This window comes from Meriones unguiculatus, chromosome 17 (genome assembly GCF_030254825.1).
Source record: "Meriones unguiculatus strain TT.TT164.6M chromosome 17, Bangor_MerUng_6.1, whole genome shotgun sequence".
NCBI classification, from domain to species: domain Eukaryota; kingdom Metazoa; phylum Chordata; class Mammalia; order Rodentia; family Muridae; genus Meriones; species Meriones unguiculatus.
Window position 1 is genome coordinate 39789048 of NC_083364.1, and position 13074 is coordinate 39802121.

A 13074-nucleotide genomic window follows, 5' to 3' on the forward strand; every position below is an offset into this window, starting at 1 on the left:
TCACCAGAATGTCAGCCTTCAAACTCAGGGCCTGCTTTAATCATCTCTTCTTCATTTACTATACTTATTACACTCAAAGCTTTCCCTTCTTTTTGTCAACTTCCTCCAAGGACTTTCTACGCCTGCTGAAAGCCCCATTATTCCGTTGTACTATACCCCACTATAGCTGTCCAATAAATATTCCTTTCAATTTCCTTTCCATGAAATCTGGTTCTACCCAAAGGACTCCGTGTGGCCCCCAGACACTGCTGGCTTTGTCAACAAGGACCCTGAGCAGTTCCTCTCCACTCAGAGGTTGGCTCCTATCTCATGGCATGAACCACTGATAATTGGTCACTACCTCTTCATTCAAGGAGGATTTTGGCATTACATTCAAGGCAGTTCTTTCTAACCAGTTTTCAGCACAACTGCCAAGATAACCTAACAGTTTCTTCTCCAACAACCAGTCTACCCACAACCTTGAATCAAAGTTGCTTGACTTCATCAGCCACAAAGACCTTCACCCATGGACCAGTTTAGCAGCTTTCCCATGACACAATCCTGAGCGGTATCACAGGAAGCTTAATGCCTCAGATCTTGGCCTCAGCACACTCATCTCTGCCCATCACGTGTGATTTCTCCAGTTTTTACTCTCACTTTCTCTATCTGCTCTTCAACTTCATTGAGACTTTAGCTCTCTTAGACCTCAGTCTTGACCTCATAGTGCATTGTTCCCCACAAAGAATTTTTTGAGATGAGAGGATTTTTATCTGGTTTTGAACAATGTGGTAACCGACAGCTCTTGAGTCCTTGATAAATAGTAAATGCGGCCAAGAAACTGGATTCTTTTTTTTTTTTTCATCTTGTTTACTTTTAATTAATTAAAGCTCAATGAGTCACATAGGGTTCGTGGCTGTTATACTGGAGAGCAGTGTAATAGGACTTTTAAACCATCTTTTTTTTCACCAGTAGAAAGCCAGTAAATGTGCTTCTTTGCCTTGGTAGATGTCATACCAAAGAAACGACTTTGAATCTATAGATCTGATTCTATAACTGGATGGATGAGCACCTTTAGAGGAAATAATTTCCTCAAACAGACAGGGAATTAGAGATATTCTACTTCTCTGATGGCCTTCAGTGTCACCATCCTGTCTCAACTGGGTCCCCTCTGTCCTCACTCTTCATTTCCTGAGCAAGCAGAAATAGCTTCCTCCTTCTACATGGCTCACGCCCACACCTCTCCTGAAGCTTTCTGACAAAAGATGTGAGCAGCTTCCACCAAGGCAGCCCAGTGCTCTTGATGTGACCTCACCCACCTGACCATTCCACCAAAAGGAGCACAGTTTTGGCATCCAGCCTTCTTGGAATTAACTTCCTCAGTCTGACTTCCTGGTTCATGTGTCTGTTCTCTCTGTGTGACCATTGATTCAGCTGCCAAGGAGAAGAAGCTAAAAGATGCTGATCTCCAGTCCACAGCCTTCACTGGAGTCCCAGACATCGTATCCAATGGCCTGCTGGATGTTTTCACTTAACACAGCAAGGAAAATACTCTCCTTCCTCTTAAATCTGAAAAGGCCCCAAGACAGTAGCTAAACTAAAGTGACTCTATGGGTACAACAGGTTTGAACTGTACCCCAAGCACTTGATTTAGTGACGGTAAACAATGACAAGAAATCGGAGCCAAGAGGAAACACATAAATGCTGTTTTCATTCTAGCATCCAAGCCAGAACCTTCTTCTGGGGTAAGACAGTAGGCCTTTCCACAGAACGTGGAATGAGAGTCTGAGGCCTGTTTACGTACGTGTTTAATTGAAGAAAGACTCTTCTCTAGGTTAGATTGTTAGAACCTGGAGGAGCCTCAGACAAAAAGGAGTAACTGCCAGGGACCAAGTGGACTGGGCAAGGGCATCAAAGCTACTCGACAGTCAGGCTGGAGGATCCCTAGAGGAAGGGCCAATGAGACGGCTCGGAAGGTTGCTGCAACAAGCCTGGTGACTTGAGTTCAACCTTCAGAACCCACATAGAGGTGGAGGAAGAGAACTGATTCCACGAGGCGGTCCTTTGTCTGCCTCACTCACTCCAACTGATCAGGGGCAGCAGCAAAGGACTCTAATTGTCAGGCCGAGAGAAGATGTGAAAGGTGTAGGGGGCGGGGCAGAACTGTTTTGCTCCATGTCTTATCTGTCACCGCACATTTCCCAGCCTTGCTCCCTTCTACCCCCTGGGGAGGATTAACGCCAACTGCACCTTCTTTCTCTGGGTCTCTGCTCCCTACCTCAGAAAGCAGAGGTGTGACCTGAGAGGAGAGACAGATTAATTTCCAATAGAATTATTTTTGTATGTGTAAAAAGGGGTAGCTTTTAATTTGATAACACACTCTAAGTCCATCTAGTGCTATTCGTGAGCACGTGTGTGTGGATCACCTACTGGGACACAGACACCAATGTCCCCACCCCAAGAAAAGTGGCTCTCCCTCGGTAGCCATCCGCTGCCATTAGAAGGGAGCAACCCGCCCCTCCCTGCTTCTTGCTGGAACCTTTAACTCTCTTGCCCTTATGGTTGCCCTGTGCAGACAGCCACAGCTCCTGTGAATTCACATGTGTAACAGCCACTTCACGTCCAGAGGCCAGCGGCCACAGAACTCCTCCCCATCCTCTGGATTTTCCATCCTTTTCACCCTTCTTCTCTACAGGGATGCTCGCTGGGCCTCTGGGGTTAGGGCTGTGGGCGTAGCTTTTCCACGTATGCATGTTCAAAGTTGAGAGGCAGATGGGAGGTATTTGGGGGGACACTGACAGGTTAGAAGGAAAGAATGAGATGGATATGACCAAGATACACTGTATACATGTTTGAAACTAAAAAATAAACTAAAGAAGTAAACCTATAAATGATTATACATGGTTAAGATAGTAAAAAAAAAAATGAAGGGTTGAAAATAGATGGTGACTATCTTATCATTGTGTTTATTGGTGAGTGAAGTATTGGCAGGTTCATTTTCTAGTGGTTGAAGCTGTTTGCCTACTCTCTTTAAGTCTGTTCTTTAAATCTGTGTATCCCCTTGTTACAACGATGTCTAATCAGTTATCATTCAAGAGGTTTTTCTCATAGTTTCAATATCATCACCTCCCTTTTCTGGAGCTAGGAGTTTCCACATGGTTTCAGAGCAGGTCAAAAGTAAAGTGACACCTGTCCTTGGTTTTGATGGGTTTCTCAGTTTTACTTACTCACTTTCAAAGGGCAGAGCCAGAACGTTTGGGGACAGGGATGGTGTTTCAGCTAAGCTGTTACTAAATATTTGTTCCCAGGACATTTCTCTCCCAGGTTGTAAAAGCTAGGCTTGCCGACTCTGGAAGGTAAGGCTAAGGCCTGAGACGTAAAGACGGCTGAAGTGTGGCTTAGACTGAAGCCGGATGTGAAGGAGGCACCTTGTAAACAAGGAAGGACCAACCCGAAACACTATCATCCACCAAAACCAGAGCTTGCCACTGGGAGTTGCCTCAGGAGCAAGAGCTAGGGGAAGCCGCCTGATGTCTCACCTCAGTGGCTGGTGCTCTGCCTGCACTCACTGCTGGGTAGGGACCTGAGAGGGTCTGGGCTCTCCCGTTAGTCTCTGCATTCATCTTGAGTCAGCTACTTAATTGACTCTGCACCTTAGGGACCTTGTCTTAAAATGAGGAATAATGACGAGATTTAATGCAGGAGGTTATTGTGGTTTTTGAACGAATTGCTATTTATAAAGTGCTCAGAACAGTACCGGAACTAAACACACACACACACACACATGCATACATACAGACACATACACAAAGACACATACATACAGACACATACACAAAGACACATACACTCAGGCACATACATACAAACATACACACAGACCTAATTAGACATAAACATGCATGTGCCCACATGTAAACACCACACACACACACAGACACAAACACACAGAGAAATACGTGCATGCACACACATAGAGACACATACAGATACACAGACACACACGGAGACACGAGCACACACACACATGCATACCCATGCACAATCTATCTTTATCTCCCGCACCCCTGGTATTTGTGTGTGGGTATACACTGCCTGTCTGCCTCCCCAGGAGCTGAGAATCCAGGTCATTGGCCCCTGCAGGTGAAGGCTGCTGTTCTCACCTACACCGGTGTCAGACAGGTGAACACCTCTAGACTTCACACTGGTGGCCTCAGCAGACCTCAGGTGCTAAGCAGAAAACACTAATCACGAAAGGCCTGTCTCTACCTGAGAGCCAAGGGACTAGCTCTTCACAATACTCAGCTCCTCTTCACCCTGCCTGGGCTGGGGACAATGACCAAGGGCCTGCTGTGTGACAGTGGTGGAGGAGGTGGTTTTGTGGCTGAGCTGGTTAGTCAGAGGCCAGGTCGTCAGGGATTGCCTGCAGCTGCTGCGGGCACACCAAAAGCTCAGCTACCCAGCCTGCCTCCTGCCAAGACTGAGATGGCTCCCCAGTCAGCCCTGGGGTGGAGAAAGTGAGTACAGGAAAGGGTGGGCCAGCAGAGACGGAACGACACTGGGTTACAGGATGCGTGTGAGGGCCTCCAGCCAGGTACATCCCAGAGGAGATCAGTGAGCCAGGAAGAGCTGAGTTCTGAAGGCCTCACACTTCTAAACTTTAGGGAGCTATTAAGAAAAAAAAAGATCACACAACTCAAATGCAAAAACGTCACCCAGCGGTGGGAAGGCATCATTTCTGGGGGGGGGGGGGGAAGGTAATCTTAATTAGTTATGGTTATCTTCTCTAAAGCTTACGAAGTCATAAGACTCACAATGTAGTCCTAGGGCCCTGCTGGGATCTTTAGGTGCTTAGAGAAGGGGAGCCTGTGCAAGGGGGAACCCCGAAACACTAGCTTCCTTAGCTCACTGGTAAAATGGCTAGCATGATTAGCTGGTGGCTCCGAGTCACAAAGGGTGACTGGTATGAACCAGGGCACAGGTTAAGGAAGAAGGCCGCTGTGGGTGGGAACCAGTGCTGCAAGGAAGAACTTTTGAAAGCCCGTCAGCTGTTTCCTAAGGGCCCTAGAACACTGGAAATGGAGGCAGAAAAGACCAGAGCGTGTATGTATGGGGGGGCAGGGGAGGCTTGGCTGCAGAGGAGTGAGATGCTCAGACTGGAGAGGCCTGGTCCTGATCCTTCCTTAGACTCTGGGTAAGTTATTTGCTGTGTGGAGTCTTAGGCAACTCTGATCAAACGTGAGCAAGCCCCAGCAGCTCTCAGCACTCCAGGGCTTTTCACAGGGCGGGAAACTTACCTGAGAGCGTGAAGGCCGTCACTAGCAGAAGGATTCCCAATTCCATGATGCTAGAGTTTAAAAAGACCAGACAAAAGTCAGAAAGTGAGATCGGAAACACTTGTTCCCCAAGACATGACCCAGAAATAGTATTTGAAGTTCATGCGGGTTCCCATATCCACTGAAGTCACTTCCCTCCTCTTCCTTCCCCACGCAGGCCATATTCCCCAGCCTCCTTTGCAACGAGGCAGGCCATGTTCTTAGGTTCTGATCAGTGAGAATGTGGGCAGAAAAGATGGCTGCTGCATCCAAATATGGCACCAGACTTTCTCCCTCTTCCCTCCTCTCCCCCTTTCCTTCTTGGGAATTCCAAGAAGTCCAAGGGCCGATAAGATGGCCAAGTCTCACAAAGGCAGAAACCTGAATGAAATATCATAAAACACTGCTCTCCTCCCTTCACACCCTCCCCGCAACCAATCTGGATGGACTGTGGCATTAGGAAGATGTACTCAATGTTAGGTGACCGTCCGCTATAGAGCATAGCATTACTCTTTCTAGAACGATGCGGGGAATATGGGGAAACACAGAGACACTCGAGGAAACCCAAACTTCCTTCGATTTTCCTGTGGTTTTCAAACTTTAGTACGCAAAAGGATCACCAGGAGACTGTGCGAAACACTTTGTCTGGGCCTTGTGCCCAGAGAAATTGATGATACGTTGAGATGAGGCATAGGCCCAGCAATTCCCAGGGCCACACTTTGAGGAGCACTGCCTGACATGTTCACTTCATCGATAAGATGATCCAAAGAAAACATCACACACGGCCTTACGACGTCTCGCTTCCCCTTCCTCTCTCTCCCTTTCTTCCTGCTTCTCTACTCGATCACTCACCTCAGCCAAGATGGCTGTAGGGCTTACAGGAAACACACCATGAGGACAGATATTAGAAACTGCTGGGGAAACAAACCAATCACAGGAGTTTGGAGCAGAGCCCAAGACAAGGCCAATGCTAAATTCTTACTGTAGAAATATGCCACCTTGCACTGGGTGGCACTCAAATGTGGCTTGTTGCTCACGTGAAAGAGAAAACTAGCAGGTGTATTACTACCCAGCCATAAAAAGAAACTGGTACTTCAGGAAGACGTACAACTATTACTCAGTTTCTTCCTGGGAGGGTGGATTGTCTCTGGCCATTCTCCATCCTTCAGGCTTTGTATGGACCTTCCTTCCGTTCTTATAGAGCTTGGCACAGGACCATGGGCTAAAAGTGTGCTGCTGTTTTCTTTTCATCCTTCAAGATGATCATTTTTTGTCTTTGTTTGTTTTTGATACAGGGTTTCTCTCTGTAGTCTTAGCTGTCCTGGAATTTACTCTGTAGGCCAGGCTGGACTGGAACTCACAGAGATCCTCTGCCTCCCTGGGTGCTAGGATTAAAGGCATGTGCCACCACCACCCAGGGAGATGGTAATTTTTTAATTAAAAATCTTTAGAGATTATATCTGTACATTGCACAAAAATGTAAAGGTGATGTTTGGACATGATAGCATGTTCATCCTAATCTCAGCACTTGGAAGACAGAGGTAGATATCCATCTTTCTCAGTGAGTTCTAGGCCAGGCTGGTCTATCCAGTGAGTTTTAGGCCAACAAGGGGCACATAGTGAGACCTTGTTTAAAAATAAAACCCAAAGAAAAGAAACAAAACAAAATAAAAACAAAGTAAAGGTGATGTATTAGTTAATTCTCTTATTGCAGCAAAATATCTGACAAAAGCAACTTAAGGAAGGAAGGGAGGGTTTGTTGGCTCACAGTTTTTGGGGTACAGTCTGTCATAGTAAGGAAGCCATGGGGGGGAAGAGTCTGAAGCACCTGCTCACATTGTGCCTTCAGTCAGGAAGCAGGGAGCGTTCTTTTCCTATTTACTCAGTCTGAGACGGAGCCCAGCCCGTGGAATGGGGCAGCCTGCGTTTATGACATGTTGCCTTGCTTTCATTAGCCCAGTCTAGAGACTCACAAACATCCCAGAGGCGTCACCTAGGTGACTCTGGATTGGTGATTGGAGCTGGTAGCCATGATTAGCTATCGACCGCAGGGATAAATAGCAGATAGAAAGTCTCTGTCCTTCAACCCTGGCCCCTGGTCATCTGACTTTCTTCTAAAGGGGTGCCTGGAATGACCACTCTTACCTGTTCCGGTTTCTTGCCTTCGCTTATAGTTATTTTAGACAAACAAAATAACAACCTAGATCCATATGCTATTCTTATTTTCTTTTAAAACAGAAATAGTAGTATTCAGTACATAGTTTTGGGTCTGTCCTACCAGCTTGGGGATTATATTATACCTGTATTAATTATCTCTCTCATATTAGCAGTTGCATGCTATTCTATGGATACAATTAGCCAGATAAGTTGTTCCTAATCTCTCGTTGTAAAGAAAAACCCAATTTTTACTGTTTCACACCCGCAGGAGCTGGCTGTTTCCCAGAAGCAGAATTGCCTGACCAAGGCAGTAAGGGTAATGCAGTTTTAGTTTCCACTGATATGGGAAGAGTACCCTTCCCTATTATATGCTAACCCTTCCACCAACAGGAGATGCTTATTTTCACATACGGTTTTGCTTGTTTTCTAATTTGAGATCTGTACCATATAAAGGTTAAAATGACACTTTATTATAGGTGGGTTTTTTTTTATTTTTATTTTATTTTTTGCAGTGCTTGAAATTGAACCTAGGGCCTTGTGCATGCCAGGCAAGTGCTCCACCAACTGCATTCCTTGGCCCTCTTATCGTATTTTTTTTTTTTTTAAGTTTAGTTTGTAAAAGTTTAGTTGTGGGAACAAGGCATCTGCAAAAGGTTCACATTGCGCAACCATCAATACCACCAACCCCTGAAGCCTTTTCATTTTGCAAGATGGAAACTCTGGAGACTCAATAAACAGTGATAGCTCCTCCTCCTTTCCTTCTGCCCCTCTCAAAAACCACCTTCTGTATCTGTGGGTCTGACTTCTCTAGATGTTAAGTGGGATATCACGATGTTTAGCTTTCCGTGGTAGGTTTGTTTCACTTAGCGCGCTGCCCTAGGGGCCCAGTCCATCAGGGCCCATCCGTACTGTAGCACCGGCCAGAATTTCCACACTTCTAAGGACACTCAGGTTATGTTCAGCTTATGTGCTCATCTGCAGATGGCTGCTTGAATCACGTCATCCTTCTGAGGACCAGGGAGAATGCTGCTGTGAACATGAGCGCACAAATTTCTCCCCAGCTTTCTGCTTTCACTTTCAGATACAAACGGAGAAGTGGAAGAGTAGGTCTTATGGAAATTCTGTTTAAAACTCTCTGAGGAACTGCTGTGCTTCAGCAGCACTTCACATTCCCATCAAAGGAACCCAATAACTGATTTCTCCATATCCTTGCCAACACTTTTCTAAGCCGCATCTGGGAGATGGTTTCCACTGTCATTTCAAAACAAATTTCCATCATGAATCGGAGTATCCTGCCAAGTGATTAAGATGTCCATATTTTTCATTCCATGTACTTTGAGTCTGGCTTTCTCTTGTTAAACTGTAAGAGCTTTTCCCTGTATAGCAGTCTGTGATAATATTAGCAGTTTGTGATAATGCTACAAGTAAGTTCAGTTGTTAAATATTAGATGTTTGGTGTTCGAACTGAATGATTGGTTTCTAGTAGCTTTCTCCCTCTCTCCCAGTAACTGTAATGGACTTTAGGGTTTAGCATTGTCTGTTCAGCTCAAGCAGACACAGCACGAGGGCAGAGCCTGGGAATCCTTGTCCATCTCCTCACACTAAGTTATTAGCAGCAGCCTACTTATGGATATGAAGGCTGAGGCCTCTTTAGGTCTAAATTCCTACCCAAATACAGGAGTCTGTATAAGACCCCCAAAATCAACACATTGGACATAATGGAAGAGCTTTTCCCTGTCTGGTATGTCAAACAGACAGGGACACAAAGTCAAATACTGCTATGCTATAAATTTAAGAGATTAGCTTAACTCAAATAATCACATGAAACCATTATGGCAGAGGTTCTCAGTCTGTGGGTTGTAACCCCTTTGGGGGTCAAACAACCCCTTCACAGGGGTCACCTAAGAAATTGGGAAATGTCAGGTATTTATATAATGATTCACAGCAGTAGCAAAATTTCAGTTACGAAGTAGCAACGAAAATAATTTTACCACAGTATGAGGAACTGTATTAAAGGGTTACAGTGCTAGGAAGGTTGAGAACCACTGCAGAATGGTCTCCAGAAATCTTGAACAAATGGTTCCTCTAACTCCCTGGGTGGGAGAAGTTTGGCCCTGCTCAGGAAGTCAGTGATGCTGCAAACTTCTCTGTTTGGAAACTTGTCTTTCCATGAGCAGGAGCAGCCTCCTTCACTTCCTTGCATTGACTGATAGCAGTTTTGTGAGGTGTTTTGCTTTATTTTTATTTTATTTTATTTTATTTTATTTTATTTTATTTTATTTTATTTTATTTTATTTTATTTTATTTTTTGCAGGGTCATGATTTGATATGGGGTCTTGGTCTATAGCTCACGTTTGCCGCAAACTCATGGTCTCCCCTCCCCCCCTCCCCTCCCCCCCCACCTCAACCTCCCAGATTTATAAACTCGCATAAGCATACCTAGCTCAGTATCGATTTTATCCTCTAAAACTACTCACAACAAGCCCACTGTAGTTCAGCAAAAGCCCTTTAGGGCCTTGTGGACAGCACTCTTCTCCCTCATGCCCTGGCCTGGCCAAGCTGTCCTGGTTCTTCAGAGAAGCCACACTGATGGCTGCTCACGTGGAGACGGCACGCCAGCCTGGCAGACACATCCACAGACACCGCCAAGGTCCACACCTACACCACGGACGCAACTCTTCTTTAGAATGTGTGCGTGTGAGTGTGTGTGTGTGTGTGTGTGTGTGTAGGAAGCCAGTTCCTCCACTCTAGTTGGCTCAGAAGAGCAGAGATGTCTGCTCCTGTCCCCCAAACTTCAAACACAGGCAAGGCTTTTGCCAGGTGGCCCATGAAATGGAAACTCTTACCATCAGAAGGGGCGTTCAGCAGAGGCGGTGGGAGAGGAAAGAACCTAAGAATTTATGGGGGGGATTCTCTGACAGATTTCTGTCACTAGAAGCAGAATAAGGTCTGAGATGTGGGTGAGCTAGTGAAAAACCCAAAAAAGGTTCACATATGAAGAGTCACATTCTAGAAACCAGAGCATCTGCAGATACCATTTTCCCTGACTTTAATTACCTTGGCACCTCACAAAACCCAAGTAAGAACAGTGGGGTGAATGACCATGTACCCCGTTCATTTTCAGGTTGAGATGAGATTGTTCACCCCCGTAATACAGATAAAGAAGCCGTTTCAGAGGGCTGAGGACATGTTTGGGGCCGTGGGCCTAGTGATAGCAGAACTGAGATATAACTTGATCGAAGTTCACCGACTTTTCTTTGAAAGCGCCGCAGATTCAGCAGTGCATGGGTAGCAAGCAATAAAGATTCTTAATCTGCCCCCTGGGGTAAGAGAAGGTAGCACACTCCCGGGACATACCCTAAAATCACTATGGGTATCCTTGGGAATACCCTGGGACTGGGTAAAAGCATCCACTTGTGGGGTCAAAGCATCCACTTGCAGCATCATGGGAGGTTTTGTCCTAGTAGGCAAATCATTCCAACAGATGCTGCCTGAGCACCTACTATGTGCCACGCAGAGAGTGCTACTCTGCCCCACCCCTCGCAGGCAACAGGCTCTAGCACAGGCACACCTGCAGGAGTTCTGGCAAAAAGGAAGAGTGAGGCAGAAAAGGCAGATGATGGAGGGAGGGATATTCTCAGGTCTGAAGGAGTGTACGGGAGCTAGCTGAGGCAGAAGAGGAGAGAGGAGATGACACAAAGAAACACACTCTTCTGAAAAAGGAGGTTGGGGAAGGGTTCCCTGGGAGAAATTGGGAAGACAGCATTGGAAAGGCTTTGTCTTAAACAGAGGGTAATGGGTACTGGGGAAATGCCACTAAGTCGGGTATTGCCCTGGCAAGGCTCTTCATTCACACAGTCTTAAAGGCAAATATTTTGCTGAGTCTCTTCAGCCTTGAATTCCTTCTAAAGGTTCGGGGAGATGTAAAGATGTAGATGCCCGGGTCCCTGCCATAGCATTAAATAGAAAGGCAGAGTGTCCAAGAATAAGCCAAGCTGAAAAGCACTGCAGGGAGGGGCAGCACTCTTCTCTGGAGTGCGGGAGGGGATAGAGTTCTCACTGCAAGCCACACAGCCTTGCCATGCCCCCTGTAGGGAAGAGCGGGTGTGATAGGTCAGTGCGCCAAGGGCTGGCCACTGTTCTATGCCTGTGTATGCTTGTGGACGGACAAGGTGGCTGCTGGCTGGGCCACACAGATCCTGAGGACACTCATCCCTGGGACCTCTCTTTGTCCCTAGTGTGACATTACTTCCTTCCTGAGGTTCTTCAAAGAGTCCCAAAAGCCGTAGGCTTGCAGCAGCTGGCATTATCTTTGAGGCTCCAGGAGGAACGGGGTGGAGATTTCCTTGGAGGTGACATTTCTGAAGTGGAAAGAAGGGACATGGCTGGGAATCCTGTGCTTTTGGCCTTGACAAGGCTCTGGCACAGGGACATTGTTCTTGGATACCCAGAGGCAAGAAGGTGGAGTCTAATCCCTTCCAACAACTCCAAGGCTGGCCCAGTCTAACAGCGTCTCCCGACTCCCAAGGTTAGCCCACAGCTGACTCATTTGACTATCGGAATTCAGTATCTTAAAATGTCCTGGAGCTTCAGAAAAGCCTTGCAACAGCTCCATGTCCTTTGCGAAATGTATCTTCTAAGGACTGAGCCCACCACGTTCCACTACCCCCTCTGCTCAGCTGCCAGGTAAATGAACGAAATGCCATCCATTTACTCTAATCACATGAGAATGGGAGAGTCCCCCTGAGGCCTAATTCTTGAAGCACAAAGCTGTCTGAGTAAAATAGTCCAGCTGTACCCCTGGGGAAAGTCTGCAATGAACATATAAAGAAAACAGGTCCAGAGGTAAGGTTGGGAGGGGGTGGGTAGCGATAAAGGATTCTGAGCAAAAGCAATATCACGTGCAAAGGCACTGAGGCAGCGGGACACTTGAGAAAAGGTTTGAGACCGTTTGTAGTTGAAGGGCAGACAGGTGGGAGACAAGTGAAGGCAGCATGGGCCGATACGCTCGCCTCAGGGGTAAAGTTAAAAGCTTTGTTCTTTACCATGACATCCTGCAGAAATTGTAGCAGAGTGACCATCAAAATTTTACATTAAAAAGGGTGGGTTGGTTAGTTTGTCTGTTTTTGTTGTTCTTATATAAAATGGACAGTAAGATGGTCAGTGGTGGCACACGCCTGTAATCCCAGCACTCGGGAGGCAGAGGCAGGGAGATCTCTGAGTTCTAGGCCAGCCTGATCTACAGACTAAGTTCTAGAACAGCCAGGGGTACACCGAGAAACCCTGTCTCCCTAAAAAGAGAGAGAAAGAGAGAGAGAGATGCAAGAAGCCTGCTTCACTGCAATTGTTTGCTATTTGGTCTGGGATGGTTAGTAAAGAGAAGTGGGTTGATTGAGAAGTAAGACTACAATCAAGAGGATACGTTGATGGATTAAAGTGATGAAAAAGGATTAGTTCATCCATCCATCCATCCTTCCATCCAACAGCTGACTCATTCTTAACAAGCCCGAGTCTCACTGAGAGACCTCGTTTGCTTTGTGTTGCTGTGTGAAGAGTACAGCAGCAGAGGCTTGCGGAGGGGTGGGGGAGAAGGGCTTATTTGGCTCACATGTCCCGATCACAGCCT

General features: G+C 46.4%; 1 protein-coding gene across 5 annotated transcripts in view; it reads right to left on the bottom strand.

The window, feature by feature from the left end:
- Cd86 (CD86 molecule) overlaps positions 1-13074 on the bottom strand; it is a 53349-nt gene that overhangs the window by 9559 nt on the left and 30716 nt on the right. For all 5 annotated transcript variants that reach the window (XM_060370340.1, XM_060370338.1, XM_060370341.1 and 2 more), the window contains one exon: positions 5274-5323. In XM_060370340.1, the coding sequence (XP_060226323.1) occupies positions 5274-5323 (50 nt within the window). The remainder of the gene's footprint in view (positions 1-5273; positions 5324-13074) is intronic.